At 42.5% G+C, this 18,181-nt stretch overlaps 6 protein-coding genes across 6 annotated transcripts in view; 4 read left to right on the top strand and 2 right to left on the bottom strand.

The window, feature by feature from the left end:
* Positions 1 to 327: 327 nt before the first annotated feature.
* MELLADRAFT_76747 (uncharacterized protein) lies at positions 328 to 1,715 on the top strand (the record flags this gene model as incomplete). The annotated part of the gene is made up of 3 exons (XM_007405747.1): positions 328 to 793; positions 866 to 1,153; positions 1,227 to 1,715. 3 exons carry the CDS (start codon positions 340 to 342, stop codon positions 1,343 to 1,345), a joined length of 861 nt encoding a protein of 286 aa, XP_007405809.1.
* A 281-nt stretch (positions 1,716 to 1,996) lies between these two features.
* Positions 1,997 to 3,119, top strand: MELLADRAFT_102721 (uncharacterized protein; the record flags this gene model as incomplete). The annotated part of the gene is made up of 3 exons (XM_007405748.1): positions 1,997 to 2,225; positions 2,649 to 2,797; positions 3,051 to 3,119. 3 exons carry the CDS (start codon positions 1,997 to 1,999, stop codon positions 3,117 to 3,119), a joined length of 447 nt encoding a protein of 148 aa, XP_007405810.1.
* Positions 3,120 to 3,383: 264 nt separating this feature from the next.
* MELLADRAFT_59888 (uncharacterized protein) lies at positions 3,384 to 4,076 on the top strand (the record flags this gene model as incomplete). Its single annotated transcript, XM_007405749.1, has 1 exon — positions 3,384 to 4,076. The coding sequence occupies one exon, from the start codon at positions 3,384 to 3,386 to the stop codon at positions 4,074 to 4,076; it is 693 nt and encodes a 230-aa protein (XP_007405811.1).
* A 3,119-nt stretch (positions 4,077 to 7,195) lies between these two features.
* MELLADRAFT_92312 (uncharacterized protein) lies at positions 7,196 to 12,336 on the bottom strand (the record flags this gene model as incomplete). Its single annotated transcript, XM_007405466.1, has 26 exons — positions 7,196 to 7,444; positions 7,513 to 7,606; positions 7,687 to 7,763; positions 7,864 to 8,025; positions 8,118 to 8,329; positions 8,397 to 8,442; positions 8,506 to 8,513; positions 8,573 to 8,598; positions 8,691 to 8,801; positions 8,868 to 8,941; positions 9,020 to 9,049; positions 9,133 to 9,193; positions 9,260 to 9,309; positions 9,402 to 9,688; positions 9,830 to 9,888; positions 9,929 to 10,178; positions 10,287 to 10,408; positions 10,562 to 10,674; positions 10,746 to 10,841; positions 10,901 to 11,062; positions 11,130 to 11,301; positions 11,345 to 11,490; positions 11,548 to 11,784; positions 11,838 to 12,088; positions 12,148 to 12,261; positions 12,309 to 12,336. 26 exons carry the CDS (start codon positions 12,334 to 12,336, stop codon positions 7,196 to 7,198), a joined length of 3,237 nt encoding a protein of 1,078 aa, XP_007405528.1.
* Positions 12,337 to 13,699: 1,363 nt separating this feature from the next.
* MELLADRAFT_92311 (uncharacterized protein) lies at positions 13,700 to 16,725 on the top strand (the record flags this gene model as incomplete). Its single annotated transcript, XM_007405750.1, has 5 exons — positions 13,700 to 13,967; positions 14,027 to 14,263; positions 14,344 to 15,193; positions 15,245 to 15,711; positions 15,779 to 16,725. The coding sequence occupies 5 exons, from the start codon at positions 13,700 to 13,702 to the stop codon at positions 16,723 to 16,725; spliced, it is 2,769 nt and encodes a 922-aa protein (XP_007405812.1).
* A 777-nt stretch (positions 16,726 to 17,502) lies between these two features.
* Positions 17,503 to 18,181, bottom strand: part of MELLADRAFT_102716 (uncharacterized protein) — a gene marked incomplete at both ends in the record, with an annotated part of 4,444 nt that continues 3,765 nt past the window's right edge. Inside the window, 2 exons of the mRNA XM_007405465.1 lie at positions 17,503 to 17,532; positions 17,932 to 18,102. Coding sequence (XP_007405527.1) covers positions 17,503 to 17,532; positions 17,932 to 18,102 — 201 coding nt within the window. The remainder of the gene's footprint in view (positions 17,533 to 17,931; positions 18,103 to 18,181) is intronic.

The raw sequence follows: 18,181 nt of genomic DNA, 5'->3' as shown, positions 1-18,181 counted from the left end.
CTTTGAGATTGATTGATTCACATTAGGATTGTGGAAATTATAGGGTTGAATGGGACTTGAAAAAAACTTACCTGAGAGTTTGTTGATTGATGGAGCTTGGTATCCAACGGTTATGTTGAATTCGATTACGAATGGGATTTGGATGGGTGTTGATTGCATTTTGAAGTTTTGGTAATGAAGGAATGCAATTTTGAAAAAGTTTGAAGAGGTTTGAAGGAAATGGGATACATGAGGTGTCACATGGGATGTAGCAGATGTGACATTTGAGATGAGATGTAATCTGATGAACTTGCTTGACTTCAGTCTCCTTCATTTCTGATCAAGAGTGTTATTTGTAAAATGAATCGAAAGACACTTCAACCGACTGGATCTAAATCAGTATCAACTCATCAAAGCTTACTTCAATCATTAGACCAACTCAAACTACCCATCTCACCCAACAAAACTGAACCTATCCAAAACCAATTCCAAAGTTTTTTGAAATCTTATCAAACCTTAAGTCATTCAATCTTTCATCAAATCTCAACTAACAATACCATTCCAAATCAAACACCTCAAAAACTTTTAAATGATTTAAATCAACTAGACCAATACCTTGTTAAACTTTTATCATTTCATGCTACTCATGATTCGAATTGTAAGCGGATGAATCGATTGATGAATCAAATTCAGATCATTAATCAAAATAAATTAAATCAAAACATTCAAAAGATTTATGATGCGGAAAAAAAATTAAATTCGATTTGTTTAAATGGTGAAAAAGAAAAACAATCTTATAGAAAGATCGATTCACGTATGTAAATCAATCTTATATCTAACCTCAGAATAGAAACTTTCACTGATGATCATTCATTCTATTAAACAGTTTCATTAAAACCTACTCAAATTCTAAACCATGCAAAATTGATCGCTCCATATACTTCAGCACCACCAGCACCACCTACCACGAATCCTAATAATACAACAGTGGCTACGGCTGGATTAGATTTACAAGATCCAGCTTTAAGGTTTCTAATGCCTTTTCCAACTGAAGATATTATCAGAAGAGGTAGGATGGGTCAAGAGATGTCAGGAACAGATCCCAGTGAGATTGATAAACTTGCGGGGAATCAATTGGGTCCTGTGGTTGGAGAAACTCGTTCGGCTTCTGGTGGTATGTGGATTTCTATTTCTTTTCGAAATTCTTCAAAAGCTGATCATGATCACTTGTCTTGATTTTTCTCTAGTTCGTCCTTCTGTTGTGGCGAAATCTCAAGTGGTTTATCCTACTATGTCATCTAGAAGACCACCACCACCAGAAGTAGAAGAAGATCTTTTTGATCTGGATTTAAATCCTGATCTTTAAACTTTTAAGTTTCAAGTTTTCTGATCAATCTTTTCTTTTGATTTTTCTGGTCATCTTCATTTATTTTCTCTTTCTTATCTTTTTGTTAATCATCTTTTTGAAGGAATCCTTTTTCATTTTGTACCTTGACTATTTAACTTGTAGTATCACTTTTTTATTTTATTGTTTGTTATCATCCAGCACTCATTGCAACCTTTTCAAAGGGGTGATTGAGATAAGGTTTACTCTGGCTCTGATTGGCTTGGAGATCTGCTTATCATCTTAATTTAACACAAGTCCTGTAGTACAAGTTCAACTCACACCAGATCATCCTCAGGATTTGTAGTGGATATAAGCCTTTTTTGCAAAAAAGATTCACACCATTCAGTATATTCCACTGTATCATGAGTCCCAGCAAAAGACCCTACAAAAGCTTGAGTGCCACTTGGATCATCGATGGGTATGATGCTTCTTTTGGTACACATCCACTCAGTGAACCCTGATGATGGAGGTTTTTAGTTTTACAATTGTCCTCTTCTTAGCTCTGTAGTGAAATCCTTCCATGCTGATGCCAAGGATGACCTTGATTGTATTCTCACGCTGCGACGCGTCTGTGCACGCCTTCTTTTGAAACGGCATGCCAGATCGATCAACTTGACCACCCTCCAAATCATGTTGGTTGATGAGTTCCCTCCCAGATACCTTGTCAAGACAGTCGATGGTTTAGTAACGGTCATCAGGATTCATCGAATGAGTTCTTTCACACGTTCAGGAACTTATCAAAATCAGTCAAGATCTTCATCGTATTACTCTAGATGGAAATCATTGACCTTAGAAGTTGAACCTACTATTGGACTCGAATTGCATGTTCAATTGGCTAGTTCATCGATATTTTCTTCAGGTACGTTTTTGAAATCGGAGTTGGAATTATATTTTGATTTGAATGATACCAAGTATGTATATCATTCATTTTGCCATAGCGGTGAGAGTTGTTAGAGTCCTACCTCGGCCTCTATTAGGAAGACAACAACGAGACCCGAAGGCTGTGTAGCTATGAAGTGAGTGGTTGGCTTTTTTATAGCTAAAGAGACCATTCAGTATGACGGCTGTTGTTAGCATTGCCGACAAGTGGTATCAACAAAGAAAACTTGGAAAGGCGTGCTGAAATCTGCTCTGCTCTGTGAAAAACCACCTACGATCTTAAAGCAAGGCTTTAGATGTAGTGAGTTGGATGCTGAGCTACGAAGAAGTGGTGGTGGTACATATACCTTCTGTGACATCAGAATGTTTTATGTACCATAGAACTGTTGATGATTATTCCCAGAATTTGTCATGGTCAGAATCATCGAAGTGATCATAAGCCAGTTACTAGCCTTTGAAGGAATTAGACCAGATGAAGGTTTTGGTAGAGATGTCCGTTGTCAATGCTCAATAACATTTTTACTAAGTTGTCTCGGCTTTGATCCGGGCATGGTGAGCCCAAAAACTTAGTCTTGCATCAAAAGGAAGTCATCGCCGGTGGCATTTCTCGACCACGGCGTTCCGCGTCGCCCGCTTACCGTGAACGCCGTACGGAAACGGTCAAGCGCCTTCTGATCTCCGAATCGACAGGTGATCCCATTTCCGGCGTTCATGAACCGTCTCGTTTGGTTGAAGCATGTTGATTCTTGTTCCGGCTTCTCTTGATCGCAAAATGACTAATTTGGTATTTTGCTTATGCATCAAGGCTAAATTATATGCTTTGGAGATCCTATCATTGGCATCCGACTCTGATTCTTCCTGTCCCTTTAACTGAAATTAATTGTTCCCCAAAAAAGCCAAAAAGACATTTAAAGAAAAGTAATTGTTCTCAGAGGATGCTTCCATGTATGTTACACAGAAAAAAAAACCTTATAATTGCAACCAACAAACAAACTCTTTGAGCGAGACAGACCCTGACTGACCCCTAAGTTTAACTAGAACTTTCAACATCCACTCTATTACAAAGTTGATCACCAATTTTCATTCTATATCGTTCATTTTTACATCCTCCTTTTCCAGTCCATCCGATTTTCACAAGATGTCATCACATCCATATAACACAAGACTGAGCGCCCGGAAGCGAATGTTGGGGGAACTACAAGATGATACAGTCGAGGGTTCACCTACTCGTGCTACGCAAGGCCGAACGAAGCGACGTAGGAAGAACTTATCAGCAAAGAACAAGTGCTCTTCTATGCCAGGATCAGATCTAGCCTCTCGATGCGCGTTCAGCCCGGACGTAGCAAGTATTACAACCAGCTCTGAAGTTCACCAAAGTCAATTCATCTCATCAGGAGCCGCACCAAAGATACCCTCTGAGTGGCCATCACCATCTCGAATCGACGTTTTCGAATCCAAGAAACTAAAGTCAATTGAAGTATCTAATGGTCTACAATCCCAAAATGATCCAAGAGAACATTGGGATCCAGCCCTACGAAGTCCTCAGATTAACCATCTCAATAACACAACAAAAAGTCCTCAAAACGGATCAAGAGATCTTCCTGAATGTGATACAGAAAGTTCATCGTCTTTTGATGCTAGTATACTTATTCCTGCACCATCACCTGATCAGCTTGAAAACTCTCTGGTAGGAACAGATCAAGAAACTGAAGAACAAAGTTTGATATCTAGAGATGAAGAATCTAATGTAGAACTTAATCAAGATGATCATCAAGAAGAAGAATCAACAAGCTCTTCGTTGAATAGGTTTTGGCGTTTCTTTTTCTTTTAAAATTGATCATTTTTGTAAGACTTAGGCCTGATAATTCAAAACCACGTCTCTCTGGGTTTACATTCAATTATTACATTTTAATTCTTTCGTCACGATTTTGGTTTTTAAAAGTGAACTTGTTGATTTCTTAAGGATTGAAAGGCTTTGTTGTTTCTTTGGTTTCTGCCCCGCTGGGACACTAGGTTAGCTGGCTCAAAGCAAGTATGTGTGTATATATGTAATGACTTTGTGATAATTCTAGTCATAAGGTCTCACAAAAGGTGTAAGATTTTTCAAGGGTCTCTGCTGAATTAGACTTTTGAGATTCGTCGACTTATGCATTCGATTCTCATTGTATATAGACTTGAGTTTTTATAATTGATTTCATTCAACTTTCCAATCATCATGTAGGATTTTGTTCTAATGGTTCAATGGGCTGTCAAGACATTTACAATGGAGTTAAACTTTTCCATGACCTGAAGTACACTTTGTCTCGCAAGTCGAATTGTCTTTGTGGCCTTTTAATGTGATTTATATGTATGTGATACTGATAGGCCTTCAATTAAATGGAGGTTCTGTGGTATATTGTAGCTTAAGTGACCATGTACTTCCCAGTAGTTCTAGCCAAATCAAGACACATCTTTACACTGATCAAGCATTGTGATGTTCCATCACTGTGTTGCGAGTACAATATTTGGTAGTATAGTCAATTGTAATTTCAGGCTGACACCGCGGGAATTAATTAGTTCAAAACCCGATTGAACCGAGTTTCGGTGTCCGGGTTCGAAATTTCCTCGAATCGTGAATTTTGTTCACAATTCGTTTGCAATAGGTTTGCCAATTGCCCTTGAGCGGTACTCTGTTGGCCCCGCGTTTGTATGTACAGCTACAACATACAACAACCACCCCATTTCCGACCATTAAGCCATCTTTCCTTTGTCATGCATCCTCAGTCTTGATGCTCTGCACATCGGCGAATCTGTGGTGACTGTTGTTGAAAGGCGTTGTTGTTGTATGATGTAGCTGTGCATACTCGGGGCGAGCAGAGTACCACTCAAGGGAGATCGGCAAACGTATTGCAAACAAATTGTGAACGAAATTCACGATTTGAGGAAATTTCGAACTCGGACACCGAAATTTGGTTCAATCGGGGTTCAAACTAATTAATTCCCGCGGTGTGAGTGCCAGCAGGACCCCGGTATGCTCCTATGAAGGGTACAGATCTAGAATTGTGACTTTTGAGCTCGCGCGGAGATACGACATATGGGATTAAACAGGGTTCTCTTGGATTTTACCGGTTTCTGCCTGAATTTCAGAGTCGCTAAGTCCAATACAGCTGATTGAAAAGACTAAACCTGTCTTAAAGCTATGGGTAAAGCCAGGGACAAGTTTCCGAGCAAGCTCAAAAGTCACATTTTTGGATCTGTACCCCTTATAAGAGCATGCCGGGGTCCTGTGCCAGCCCCAAGGCCAACCACAGGAGACAATCAAGATGTGTACATTAAATATGTTGTGAGCAAACAAATTTTTCCCAAAATTGGCAGGTTTCTTTCAGATTGTTTCCAGATCAATAGAGTTGTTGCTGCAACATGATCAACATCAACTTATATGCTTTATTCACATCTTTCCAAGCATTTCACCAAAAAAATAGTTCAATTTATATCCACAGACCACAAGCTTAGCTGAACAATTGTTTTCTTTCTTATATGAGAGATAGAGGTGATGCTGAATAGGCTGATTTTGAAAATAGGTTTGCTAGGCTGTTGACAGGTTCCTGGATCCCATACTAATAATTTATATACTTTTCTCAGATCTTTTTGTCTCCAGCGAGATTGACTCAGTCTTTCTTGATCCCAAAACATGTACCTATGCATTCTTGAGGATAGTCAAGCAATTTTTTACTCTTTCAATCAAGGTACTGATACTACAGGAATTATTAAGTGCCAAACCTGATTTAAGAGAGTTGTGAATGTCTTCCAATGTGAGTCTTGTTTGTCATAGGTTTGCTAATTTTGCTCAGGCTCTGCTCCTATCATCCATTCGAGTTAACTTCAAGTTAACATCTATATATGAATGTAGCTCATGCTCATATGCTGAGAGTGACCGTGGCTCCCGCTCTGCCTCCCAAGACTCTGTGCTTCCTTTTTCAATTGTGTGGGGCACATAATTTTTCCTGTTAATCTTCCTTGTATTACTCCATAGTGTTGGTCACAAATGATGTGTTATTTCTGATGAAAGGAACAGTGACAAATGAAGGGCTGTGTTACTGAGTGGACAACAGGAAGGGAGCCCAAGGAAAACATGACTTGCAATCAAAGGAAGTCACAACTCTGGTCGCTGTGACTCTCTTCAATCAGGTTTTGCACTTGATGATTCCTGAGGTGTGAAGTCATCCCGTAATGATACCAAAAAAACAGGGCTAATGATTGAAGCTCAAGATCAGGAAAAACCATTGACCCAAAAAGCGCATGGAGAGCAAAAATTACAAGCTGGTCATTCTCATCTCCGTGTGAGTACCTTGATTAGTCCCTGGTGTTGCGTTGGGTGTAGAATTCAACCCATTTCCACAATAAAATATCTCCAGGCACTCCCATGCGCCTTACAGAGACGACTTCACAGTCAGATCTCTGGTACCCCCAAAGGCAAAAATTGAAGTGTGTAAACTGGTCAAACTCAATGTAGTTTCTTGCTCATGGCTGCGCCTTTTAGAGACGTCTTATTTGGAGAAAGAAATTGCGCACAAAATTTCAAGTTGACGTACATACTCACATTGAGCGTGAGGGAGGAAAGTGCAGCGCTGGAAAGCTCTAATCTACAATTGAAACAGAAATATAAAATCTTCTTACTAAGAAAAATATGGATAAAAAATTGAAACATTCAGCGCTGATGTTCCAACCAAGTGAACTCGCGGTCTGCAGTTCTTATATCGCGAATCCACCCTTGTTTATCAAAGGTTTTTAACGCAGCCTAGACATGCATCACAGTTGTTAATGATCTATACAAGATCTCAACCCAGATATTTGACGTACGCGATAAAAGATACTGCCATCCAGTTCATCCGAGCCCGGAAATTCGCAGGCGTATACACCCCGCGATGCCCGCCCGAATAATTGGGAAGCCCAAGCAAGCGTACGGATGACCTAATTTTTGAGAAAAATACGTTTATAAATACTCTGACCATGGCACATTACCACAGTGGTCGGCTCGGTATGAACTAGTTCGAAGCTTACCTTTGTAACGTGTTCATCCGAATGGGCCATTGCAATAGAGATCAATGCTGGCCACTTTTTGCTACTCTCTACCTCGTGCGGATCCACGCTTTTAACTCCCAAATCTTGGGAAAGGTGAAGTGGTCGACGTCCCCGTGAAACCCAAAGCGCAATGACGGACTGATTGGTGTGAACACAAGCCTTACATCAATCTACAAGTATGAGGTCAAATCAGAGAAAAAACATACACGAAAGTAACTTGTGAGCAGCACCTTTTGAGATGCTTTGGATAAGTTCTGGAGGATCGTTGGGAGAGATATGCAAGAAGTGACGCAATGTAACCTGTGATCACACCAGAAAATGAATGTGTCAACACTCCTCTCAACGAGCAGGTCGAAATCAAGCAAATAGAACATGCTGACATAAGAAAGTCGAGCTGATATGGTGATGGTCCATCGTGGTAGCTGGAGGCGTAAATTGCAACGACCAGCCAGCACAACTAGAGCGGACAATTACGCAACAGGGAAAGTGTTCCTTAAAATGAATCTTGGTCTCCAAATTCTGCTTCTGGAAACTCTTACCTCCTCAGTTTTGCTTACTATTTCAGTCCAGTCTAATTTAGGTTGGAAATGCCATTGATCAGTCCAATGTAATATTTCATTCGACTTTATTTCACAGGTATCGATGAGGGACCCTAGCAGATCTGATGGACGGTTTTGTGGCGTTTCCAATTTTGGATCTTTTGCCACCCTGTGGAGGATCTAATTTACCAGAATAACAGTTTTAGAATCGATCAACGTGATGTCAGCAGCGCGAACGAAATGATAAACATTTGGAGAGGGAGAATAAGAACCTCAAATGCGGTCAGGCCTTTGGAAGCTTGACGAGCGCGAGAGGTGACCTCATGCAACCTGAGCTGTTGTACAGTAGCTTGAAAGTTAGGTTTGTTGTTCGAATTGTCATATCCTATGACGCTAGATCCTTCAAGTTCCTGTGAGATCTTGATTAAATTGTTGAACTGCAACTTCCTGTACTCGGTAGAATGGACGGCGGCAATCGCAAGACCTGTGTTGGCCGTGCAGACAGAATTGCTATTCGATCAATCATCAAGGACAAAGATTGAAGCATTCACCTTCCGCTACGATGCCGTCGACGGAAAATTCAAGACCATAACCCCACTAGAGGCGCATTTTAACATGAGCATTGGTATGGGAAGGATCAATTCAAATTCTTCGGCGTACATGAATTACTGCAAGGGAAAAGCATCATGAGCCACAATCCGAAAAGAAAACGTCAAAAAACACTAACTAGGATGATAAACGCCTCCCAAAGATCTTGTGTTCACATCGGCAGATAATCACACAAGCAACGTGCGCATCATTAGCATAGTCAGAGGGCAACGGAGCGATCGAACCGATTTGCTAACCGATTCAGCATATCTCCTTCAGTTTGGCGAAAGACATAATGATCTACCGCATTCATGGCGCCTAACCGAGCAACCTCGGCGGAAAAGAAGGACAAGTACCTGGGATAGTATCTGCGCAGTTTTAAGTTAGAAATTCTTTCCGTCATCCAGTCTTATAAAGAGATTCTGAAGACAAACTTATCATCCCCCAAGTGTATAGTCCAATTTTTCTCATTAAACATTTCACCCGATGGCGGTGAGAGCGCAGGTCTCTGAGAAACAAATTGCTTCAGTCAACCTGTTGCACTCTTAGCAATGGCAAAGTTGTGGATTGAACCAAGCTGACAGACTTGTTCTAGGGCTTCTGTCTCGAAAGCGGCCTTGGAGAAAAAAATGCGATGTGAGCCGACTCATCACGTATGTAGAAATAGTCAAAAGGCTTCGGTCAGGCCAGGCCATTTACCTTGATCAAGGCCGGCGGTGCACCAAGCGCATACATCGCCAATAGATGATGAGCTATATGACTAAATGAAGTAGGATCATCTGATCAGTAGCGGCAGGAGTGGACTTATGTTATGAAACTGACGAACTTGTGAAAGTGCATGTCATTAAAAAAGCAATGATATTTTTCCGTATTTTCCTGTGAAGAACGTAGCAGCACAGAATTAGCCAAGCAGTTTGGACAATAACATCATCGTTCAGCGATTTGAGAGAATCATCATTGGACTCAACAGTGAGCGCCGCACGAGTGGCTTCAGCAGAGGCAGCAGATACACCGGGCATCAATGAGGCCAAGCTTATTTCAGGCTTGAAGTTTAGAACCGAAAGAGACTTTTGCAGTAGAGCATTGAGATTCTGCACTTCGGCTCCGTCATCTGCAGTAGCCATATCCGAGATCAAAAGTAACGAAGTCAAAGAAAGGTAGGACTGGAACTTGGTGAGATCAATGCAAAGCGAATTAGGTTGACCGAATGTGATTTTTGGAGGGAGACTTGCGAGGTCCAACACCCTTCCCTGCCCTTATACATATATGTACTCAGAGCTTATGCGAGGAGTGCGAGGAGAAGCAAAGTTGAATTTGCGGAGATTTGAAGCACGCCGCTATATCCCAAAACTCAACTTACAGACGATGGCAAATACCGGATATACGCAAACTTAACTAAGTCCCACGTGCCGGGGTTTATACACCGCGGCACGGCCGAGACCACCTCCAGGCCGCCTTAGGGGTCCGACTTCAGGCGGTCAATTCCAAAATGCACCAAGGCCGTATTTCGACCGGTCCCAGCGGTCGACCGCCACTTGGCGGTAGGTGGTGCGGCCCACAGGCCGCCGCTAAACCGCCATAAGGCCATAATTGGTCTGCCGGATGGCGGTCACGGGGGGTTGGCCCCGATAGAATAACCCGCACCTGGTGCCGCGTGAGCCCTGAATCCATCCATCCCCGCCCAGGTTTACAGCTCAGCAATCCAAAATATAGATTTGACTCGGCAATGGCGATCAAGCCATGCGCTCACGATTAGGCACAGAAAGATGATGATCTGGGTCATCATCATCATATTGCAAAAAGAGAGAAGACAGTTTGGAAAACAAGATATTTGATAGCTTGATCGGATTCACAATTGGCTGGGTAGATTAAAATTCCAAGCGATGCTGGCCCTTTCCCTGTGATTGACCTCGAAACTTCACTCAGGAGTGGCTTGTAGCGGTATACCAGCGATGATCTCGACGTCCGATGGCAACTTGAAGTCATATTTTTTCTTCACCTCAACAAAGGTTGTTTTACCAGTAAAAACCTTCTTATCTTTGGCATATACCAGGCTATAAAACCTGCATCATTTGATCGCGTCAGTTCAAATACATTGATTCCACGACAGTAGGAAGAAAAAACTGACGAAACCGAATAATTGCCCGGTTTTGATCTCAAAACGTTCAGCTGTCCATCAACCGCGTCCCATATAGAGCTGGAGCCTCGGCCAATTTGGTAGATGCGTGCTGCTTCGCGCCGCTTCGGGATGATAATTACAGCGTCAGTTGTTTCTGAACACGTGTGGGGGACACCAAAAAGAGCACACTGACCAAGTATGCTAGCCTGGCGCGCGTAGCACCCGAGGTGGACGCCCACAACGAGGCGGAGTTTGCATGTTTGCCAACGGTGTCAAATTTTTGGGCAATCTAGTAATGCACCCATGTCAGATTCGGTTTAGATATACTTTGACCCAATACTGACTGACCAAGTACATCAGATCCTCTATGTAAGGTACCACAATTCTGGATTCGCCTTCGCCTTCGCGTGGTTCGCTGTTGCCATCTCCTTCGCCTTCGCCTTCACCCTCACGTGCCCCGTCTCCTTCTCCGTGGCTGGAATTGTGATACTCGTCAATGCCGGTCAAAAGCTTCAGATTAATATCAGCGCAAATAGGATGAGGGCGATGCTCAATTGGTTTGAATTGAAGTACTAACCAACTTGTGATACCTCTCACGCACATGTTTCAAATGATTTCTGATAGCTTTGTAATATAACTTGGTAGCTGTTGCATCGGTGATACCTAGGTTTTTGGGGGGAAGGTGATCCGCTTTCCATGCTGGAGATTGACTGTTGCAATGTTGCTGATACCGTGGGTAATTGATGTCACTGTGTGAAGGTATACCTAATAAAATGAGTTCTTATGACGCACTTTGATGGTGTTGAATAGGGAATGGGGCAGCCAAACCCCCTGGATTTTTTTCCCGCACGACGACCACGACCACCAGTGTCCACAGCGGTGTAAGCCTCCAAGATGGGATTAGTGATCATCTCCATCGCTTTCCCAACAATCAGTTGCTGTAACCTCAACCTGCATCAGTTTCAACAGAGTGGAATGCTTAGGTTTTGGCTTACGTTGAGCTCTTTGCTTGTCACCCAAACAGCTTGGGAAACAACGGGAGCATTGTTGGTCCTATTAGTGGCCTCCTCTGGGTGGTTTGTAGCCGTGGTCAACGCCTCTTCAACAGTGTCCTTCAGGTTGGCAACCTCAAGGGTGAGGCTATCTACCTTGCTTTCCATGTTGGATAGCTTCGCCAAGATACGGGCCAGGAACGTGGATTGGGCGATGTGTTGATTGTCCACTCCGTATACCTGCAAAGCACAGTTTGAATATAGGTGGAAGGAAAGACAATGACAAAATTCACCTGTGCAAGGTTTTGTGCGGTTAACTCATGGTCGATATCCAAGCCGGCATCCTGGCACAAAGCTTGAAATGCCTGGAGATTGCTTCCAGCAAGTGGTCGGGAGTAGCTCATGCCCTCGTGGTTATCCAATGGTGGAGTTTCACGTGGGTACCTCTCACTCTGGGAAAGGGTCCCTTGTCGATTGGGACTCTGGGACCTATTGGTTCGAGGACGATGTCTGTCCCCATCTGGATAACGTGTCTCGCGGGATCCTGGTGCGGCGAAACATTAGGAAGGGGTGGGGGTTGAATTAGAAAGGAGAGTGACTCACCAAAGGGTCTATGATTGTTCAGATCACGGAGAGACACAGCAATTGAGGGGGAATTAGCCAGTCCCTCTCCCCCCAAATTGGGTCCAAACGATAAGTCCATCAAATCGTCTGAGTCTTTGGTCAGCACCTGATCAGGCCAAAACGGACAAGCAAAAACTCACTCAGGCTCTGAGCTGGTGTAAGTGGCATGATTATATTTGTTTGGGGTGTTAAATAAAGCAAAAGAATGTTGTTGGATGTGAGTCAAAATCGGATTGAAGTGGGCTGAAGAGGGAAGAGGGAAGAGGTGTTGACTTGCACAAGGTCAAACACAAGTTGGTTCTATTTGAAATCTTGGCAGTTGGTGAGTGAACTGAGTATTATCTCACAAGGGTTACACGTCAAAGATAATTCTCTTTTCCTTCCAATGGCCTTTTGAAGTGGTTGTTCAATTGATTTTGAACAACCTCTTCACTTGTTGCTTTAACATCTGATTGAATTGACTTATAAGATATCATGACACCCTAATAGTGTTTCAAAATTGGCTTATATTTGCTCAGATTTAAAAAGATACCTTCAACTTCGTGATCAAGAAGATGTGATTTGGACATCAAGATTTCAATCTTGTCAAAAAATTTTGTAAGAAATCAGCTTCTCAGGTTGTTTGACAAATTGTGCTTCATTTGGTGAGTATATTGAGTGTTTGCAAGCCCTGTAGGGAAGCACCTCATTTCGCGAATTGTGGTCCTCCGTTTGGCCTTTGAGAGTCATGTATTGAAGCACCACATTTCGCGAAATGTGGTGCTTCAATACATGATTCTCAAGGTTATAGTGAATCATGTATTGAAGCACCGCATCTCGTGAGATGCGGTGCTTCAATCCAAAACAGCGAGATTATTGAAAATCAATAATGTCGCGCAATGTGGTACTCCTTTTGGGGTTTGAGAATCATGTATTGAAGCACCACTTTTCGCGAAGCACCACATTTCGCGAAATGTGGTGCTTCAATACATGATTCTCAAGGCTATAGTAAATTTAGTTTACGTATGTACTACGTTCAGGTGCTTCAAAAAGCTCGATTAATTGGGTTGAGTGGTGCTTTTGCTTTCTTTACAAAAGTATTGGAGACTGCCGATTTACAAGCTCAACAAACATAATAAATCGTATTTCTCTTTGAAGCACAGCATTTTAATGAAGTGCTTCCAAGTTTACGTTTTAGTTTGTTCTGATTTGGAGCTTGGGAAGCTCCGCATCTCGTGAGATGCGGAGCTTCCCTCAAAAACGGCGACATTGTTGAATATCATCCTCAGCTCTGGCTATAATACATGTTTATCCAGAGCTGAGGATGATATTCATACTCAATACTCAGAGATCGGATCTCTTTGAGGTCACCGTTATCATTAGAAGGTCTCTACTTTGTTGGGACACGTTCTTTCCCTATGGTCTTTGTATTCTTCGTTCGACTATCTGGTTGTCATCTTATTTTCCTATTATCTTTATTATCTTCCTTCTCTCCCTTTTGTTTTATTTCAAACTTTCAACACCTTCGATTCTCCTTGTATACTTCTTCGCCATGTCAGCTGCACCCTCAGGGGATCTTGCTCCCTGCCCTACAAAGATCAAGATCAAGCTTAAAAGGCCAACCGAATCCGATTCAATGCAAGCCTCCTCTACGCTTACGAAAGAGCTAACCGGTCAGACGAAGGCTACCAAACTTAATGCTGAGACGGATTCGAATCTCAGCGCCGATGGGGATGCCTCACCATATTCTGAAAGCGAGGTGGACGAAACCGAATGGAAGAGGAAGTTTGCTGAGAGGAAGAGGGAGGCGGAAGACTTGGGTCAGTTTAAATAATCATTATCTGAAATCTTATGGTATTGATTGTCATTACCTTTATAGAGGACGTCAACAATCTCAACAACAACAAGCTGGAAATCCCCGATTGGGACACCATCATGCAACATCCCAATTTCAACCCCAAACTGCCTGTACGCCAATGGGGGGCTCACGCTTACTCCTTAGGACTGGCCAAACAACTTATGGTTGTAAAGTTCATGATCAACAACGCCTGGCAGTCGCAGACTCTTGTGAGGAAATGGCAGAAGATGGGCCGAGCAATTGCCAAGGAGGGCAAGAGTAAGTCATGAGGGTTCATTTTTTTCTGCGGTCCTGGGCGCTCAATACTGTCAGACAGACTGATCATGATTCTATTTCAGAAATTCAATCTAAAAAATATGCTAACAAGCCCGGTTCGCTGTGGATTGAATATCCAGATGACGAACAAAACGAGAACACGGACTCCGGTGATGAAGACGATGAGGATACAAATGAAGCAGTTTCAGAAGATGCATCAAACAGGCGCGCCACGAAACCTTCCGTTGACAAATCACCAACCCCTGGTGATGAATCCCCAGCGAGTGAATCCTGCGAAACCTCCAACACCTTTCTTGCAAAATTAAAACGTGTCTCTGCGTTATCTATCAAGTCGAGTCGCCCTGCCACCAACACGACTACCACTACTACATCTGCCCCTCTAGCTTGCACGCGAAAAAGGATTGTCATACCCGATCATTCAGAACAAGGCTCTGAGTTACCTCAAAGGTCTAGTCGGTCTACCACCCACCCGGCTACCCACTCGGCCCCTCTAGCTCAAACAAAAAAACGCATGAACTCTCTCGAGCTGGCCCCAGAATCTGCAAGCGCCCCAAAAAAAGGTCGAACCTGTGCGAAACTCCATGAAGTTAGCGAAGCCATACGGACTATACTAGTAGTTTCCGAGTTCCATTCTACCTTCCCCTTAGCTCAACCTGGAAACCGTATCTTTTTGGCATTGCATGAACCATCTGGGACCAGTCTCTTCCGCCAAGATCCTGAAGAACGCGCCCTCGATCTCCAGAGGAATCTTGATTTGTGGTTGCCGGATAATGACCTTGAGAACACGATTCAACTAGGCGAATACGGCCTTAACGCGGTTATTTTGTACATTGAAAAATTCCGGAACGATCCTTTTTGGCCTGTCGAGGGAGAACAAAGACTGCTTCCAAAACTCTCCCGAATTTCCGAATTGTTGATCAATTCGGCGACCTTTTGAGACTGGCAAATTAGGGACTCACCCAGCCCTACACCCTCCACGCATTCAGATCAACCTGTGAGGAATTCCAATATGACTCATGAGGAACCAACAAACAAGATGACGACCACGGCGCCAGACCATCCACCCAATCTCAACACATCGCTCAATAACATTGATCATGTGGAACCACAGTCAATGGTTGTACCATCCACATTATCAGCTCCCGTGATTAATGTTTCACCTATGGACTCGACTACAAACACTGTTGAACTTCTCAGAGTGTGGAAAGACCCAGAACATCCAAAAATTGATATCCGGTGTTCTTCAGTAACCTTTAAAAAGGAAACCGTGAAAGATTGCATGCTGATGCATGAAGCCTGTAAACGATTGCTCCTGGGCCGCTTGTCAGCTAGCTTCACATCGTATGATCCTAATGAGCGCAGTAAAGGAAGTGAAAGGTTATATTTTAGTAAACATGTGAAACTAAGTGAATGGGTAGCTCTCAAACAAAGTAAGTAATTACCATACTTCACTCCAATATCATAGCTGGAATCAGATGCTTACGAGACTTGTACCAGACGATGGTCTTTTCCATCCTGGTTGTGAATGCCCTTGGTTCAAAGACGAAATCTTGGACTGGAATTATATAGACTTCAAATCTGGCGAAAATCCAAGTAGTGACGTTCAAGAGAAGTCACTGTGCTACACCCTCAATCACATGCAAAATGTGAAGAAGTCTCGCATGGAGACGGCAGGCAAATTTATACTGGCGGCTGTGGGACTAGTTGGCACTGAAGGTGGCCCTATTGAGCCGATTGCGGATCTGGAGCATTACAATCTTTCACAATTGGATGTGAAAGAATCTTTTCAATGTGCAGTCCACTATCAAAAACTACAAATGGACAACAACAGCAACAATAATCATATTCAAACTGTGGAAATGAATTGCATCAAACAGCTGACTAAACTAGTTGATTCAATTTACGGATGCATTGAAGCCCTGGCGGTGATTCGAGCTCATAATTTTCACTACAAATGTAATGAAAAACTTCAAGGCAAACAAAAAGGAATGGATGCTACTTTTCGTCAAGTTTCTTCTACCGTTGGCCTGAGAACACAAGCTTTGGCGCCTCTTGTTTCATTTCTTTGTCTGGGATTCAAGGGGCTGCTCACTTACTGGCGCGATCCATCACGGACATACAAGACCGGTCTTATTCAGGTTTTACTGGTAACTGCACGCATGAAGAGTTACGATTTTGTTGAAGAACCTATCTGGAAACGAACAGCAAATCTGGTGATGACTACGATATCAAGGGCTCTATTCCCCAACGGCAACATTGACAATGGAGTAGATCGATCATCTTGGGACCGCGTGATTTGCAAGAGGCAAGATGTTGCCCTTGCAATGTACCTAGACGTTTCGGATTTCTTTCAGTACTCTTCTGTTTCTGATTCTCTTATCCCGCCATACATGGTTCCCGTATATGAAGCATTGGCGCCTGACGAGACTGATCCACATGAATAGTTGACAAGTCAATGTTTTTATTTGTTTGGAAAATAATTGTAATTTCTTGTAATTTCTTTCCTTTGTTTCAAAATTGATGATTAACTATTTCGAATCATGAAATAAAAAAGATAATATCTATATTGATATGATATGAATATAATCAATGAATCTTTGGTTCTTCAAACATTGACCAACCTGTAATGAAGCACCACATTTCACGAAATGTGGTGCTTCAATAATTACTCAACTGACCAATTATATAATTGAAAACAACTTCATTAGGCCAACAAGAGTCTTCCTTTGAAGGATGCGCTTTTCGAAGCTATTTTTCTCCTCTCCCAATTTTACAATGATCAAGGGTGCTTCCATAAATATCAACATGAGACTTAAAAAGGGAGAATAAGAAGTCGGGAGATGTATTGAAGCACCACATTTCATGCAATGTGGTGCTTCATCCAATACTCAGCAAATGTTTGAATTTTAACGAAGATCCACGGTGATTCCTTAAATTTCAAACTATGACCAAGAAAAACATGAGAGTTGCCAACGCCAAGCATAAGCCGCCGGTAGCTTTATTGAAGCACCACATTTCATGAAATGTGGTGCTTCATTCAATAGCGCTTCCATAAACATCAACATGAGAGTTAAAATTGGCGAGAATAAGCAGTCGGGAGCAGTAATGAAGCACCACATTTCATGAAATGTGGTGCTTCATTCAATACTCAGCAAACGTATGAAGTTTATCAAAGATCCACGGTGATTCCTTATTATTCAAACTATTACAAAACATGAGAGTTAACAATGCCGAGCACATGCCGCCGGTAGCTATATTGAAGCACCGCATTTCATGAAATGTGGTGATTCATTCAATAGCCAAAAACTACGTATCATTCTTAGTCTTGTGCCACTCGTCCAATCCCTCATCAACAGCCCTGTTCCATTCTTCAGGTGCAACCGGGTCAAAGCCGACTGCTGCAATGCTTCTATGTAATTCACTATTGTATTGCGCCCCAGAGTTGAGGATGAAAGATTTTGTCGTATTGTGAACAATGCCACATATGCGGATGGTTGATATCTTGCGTTCTAGCTTCTTGAAATGGCACATTGTCACATTGCATTCTGCCTCAGCGCAATTATGCTGTACATTTATGATAGCCATGATGTCCTGCAAAAGTCGTTTGTCAACCATAAGTTTTATTTTTGAGTTGCGAGATTTACACATACCTTGACATCTTTGCATACCACTTCATCAGATAACACCACCTCGCGCATTGTATAATAAGGGACGATACGCCCTCTGGTGCAAGTTTTCAACACTACCTTAGCTTGACTTGAAGCAACACCTTGCTGCTTCCATATCGAATCAACTTGTCCAATTGACTTGTTTGCTTTGAGCTAGGTTCGAACCAGTCAGTACATGCTGTGCTATCCACCGGGGCTCATTAGTGCAACATGGGTGGACTCACCACAATGA

This window comes from Melampsora larici-populina, assembly GCF_000204055.1.
Source record: "Melampsora larici-populina 98AG31 unplaced genomic scaffold MELLAscaffold_4, whole genome shotgun sequence".
Taxonomy (NCBI): Eukaryota; Fungi; Basidiomycota; class Pucciniomycetes; order Pucciniales; family Melampsoraceae; genus Melampsora; species Melampsora laricis-populina.
This window is presented reverse-complemented; position numbering and strand designations above follow the sequence as displayed.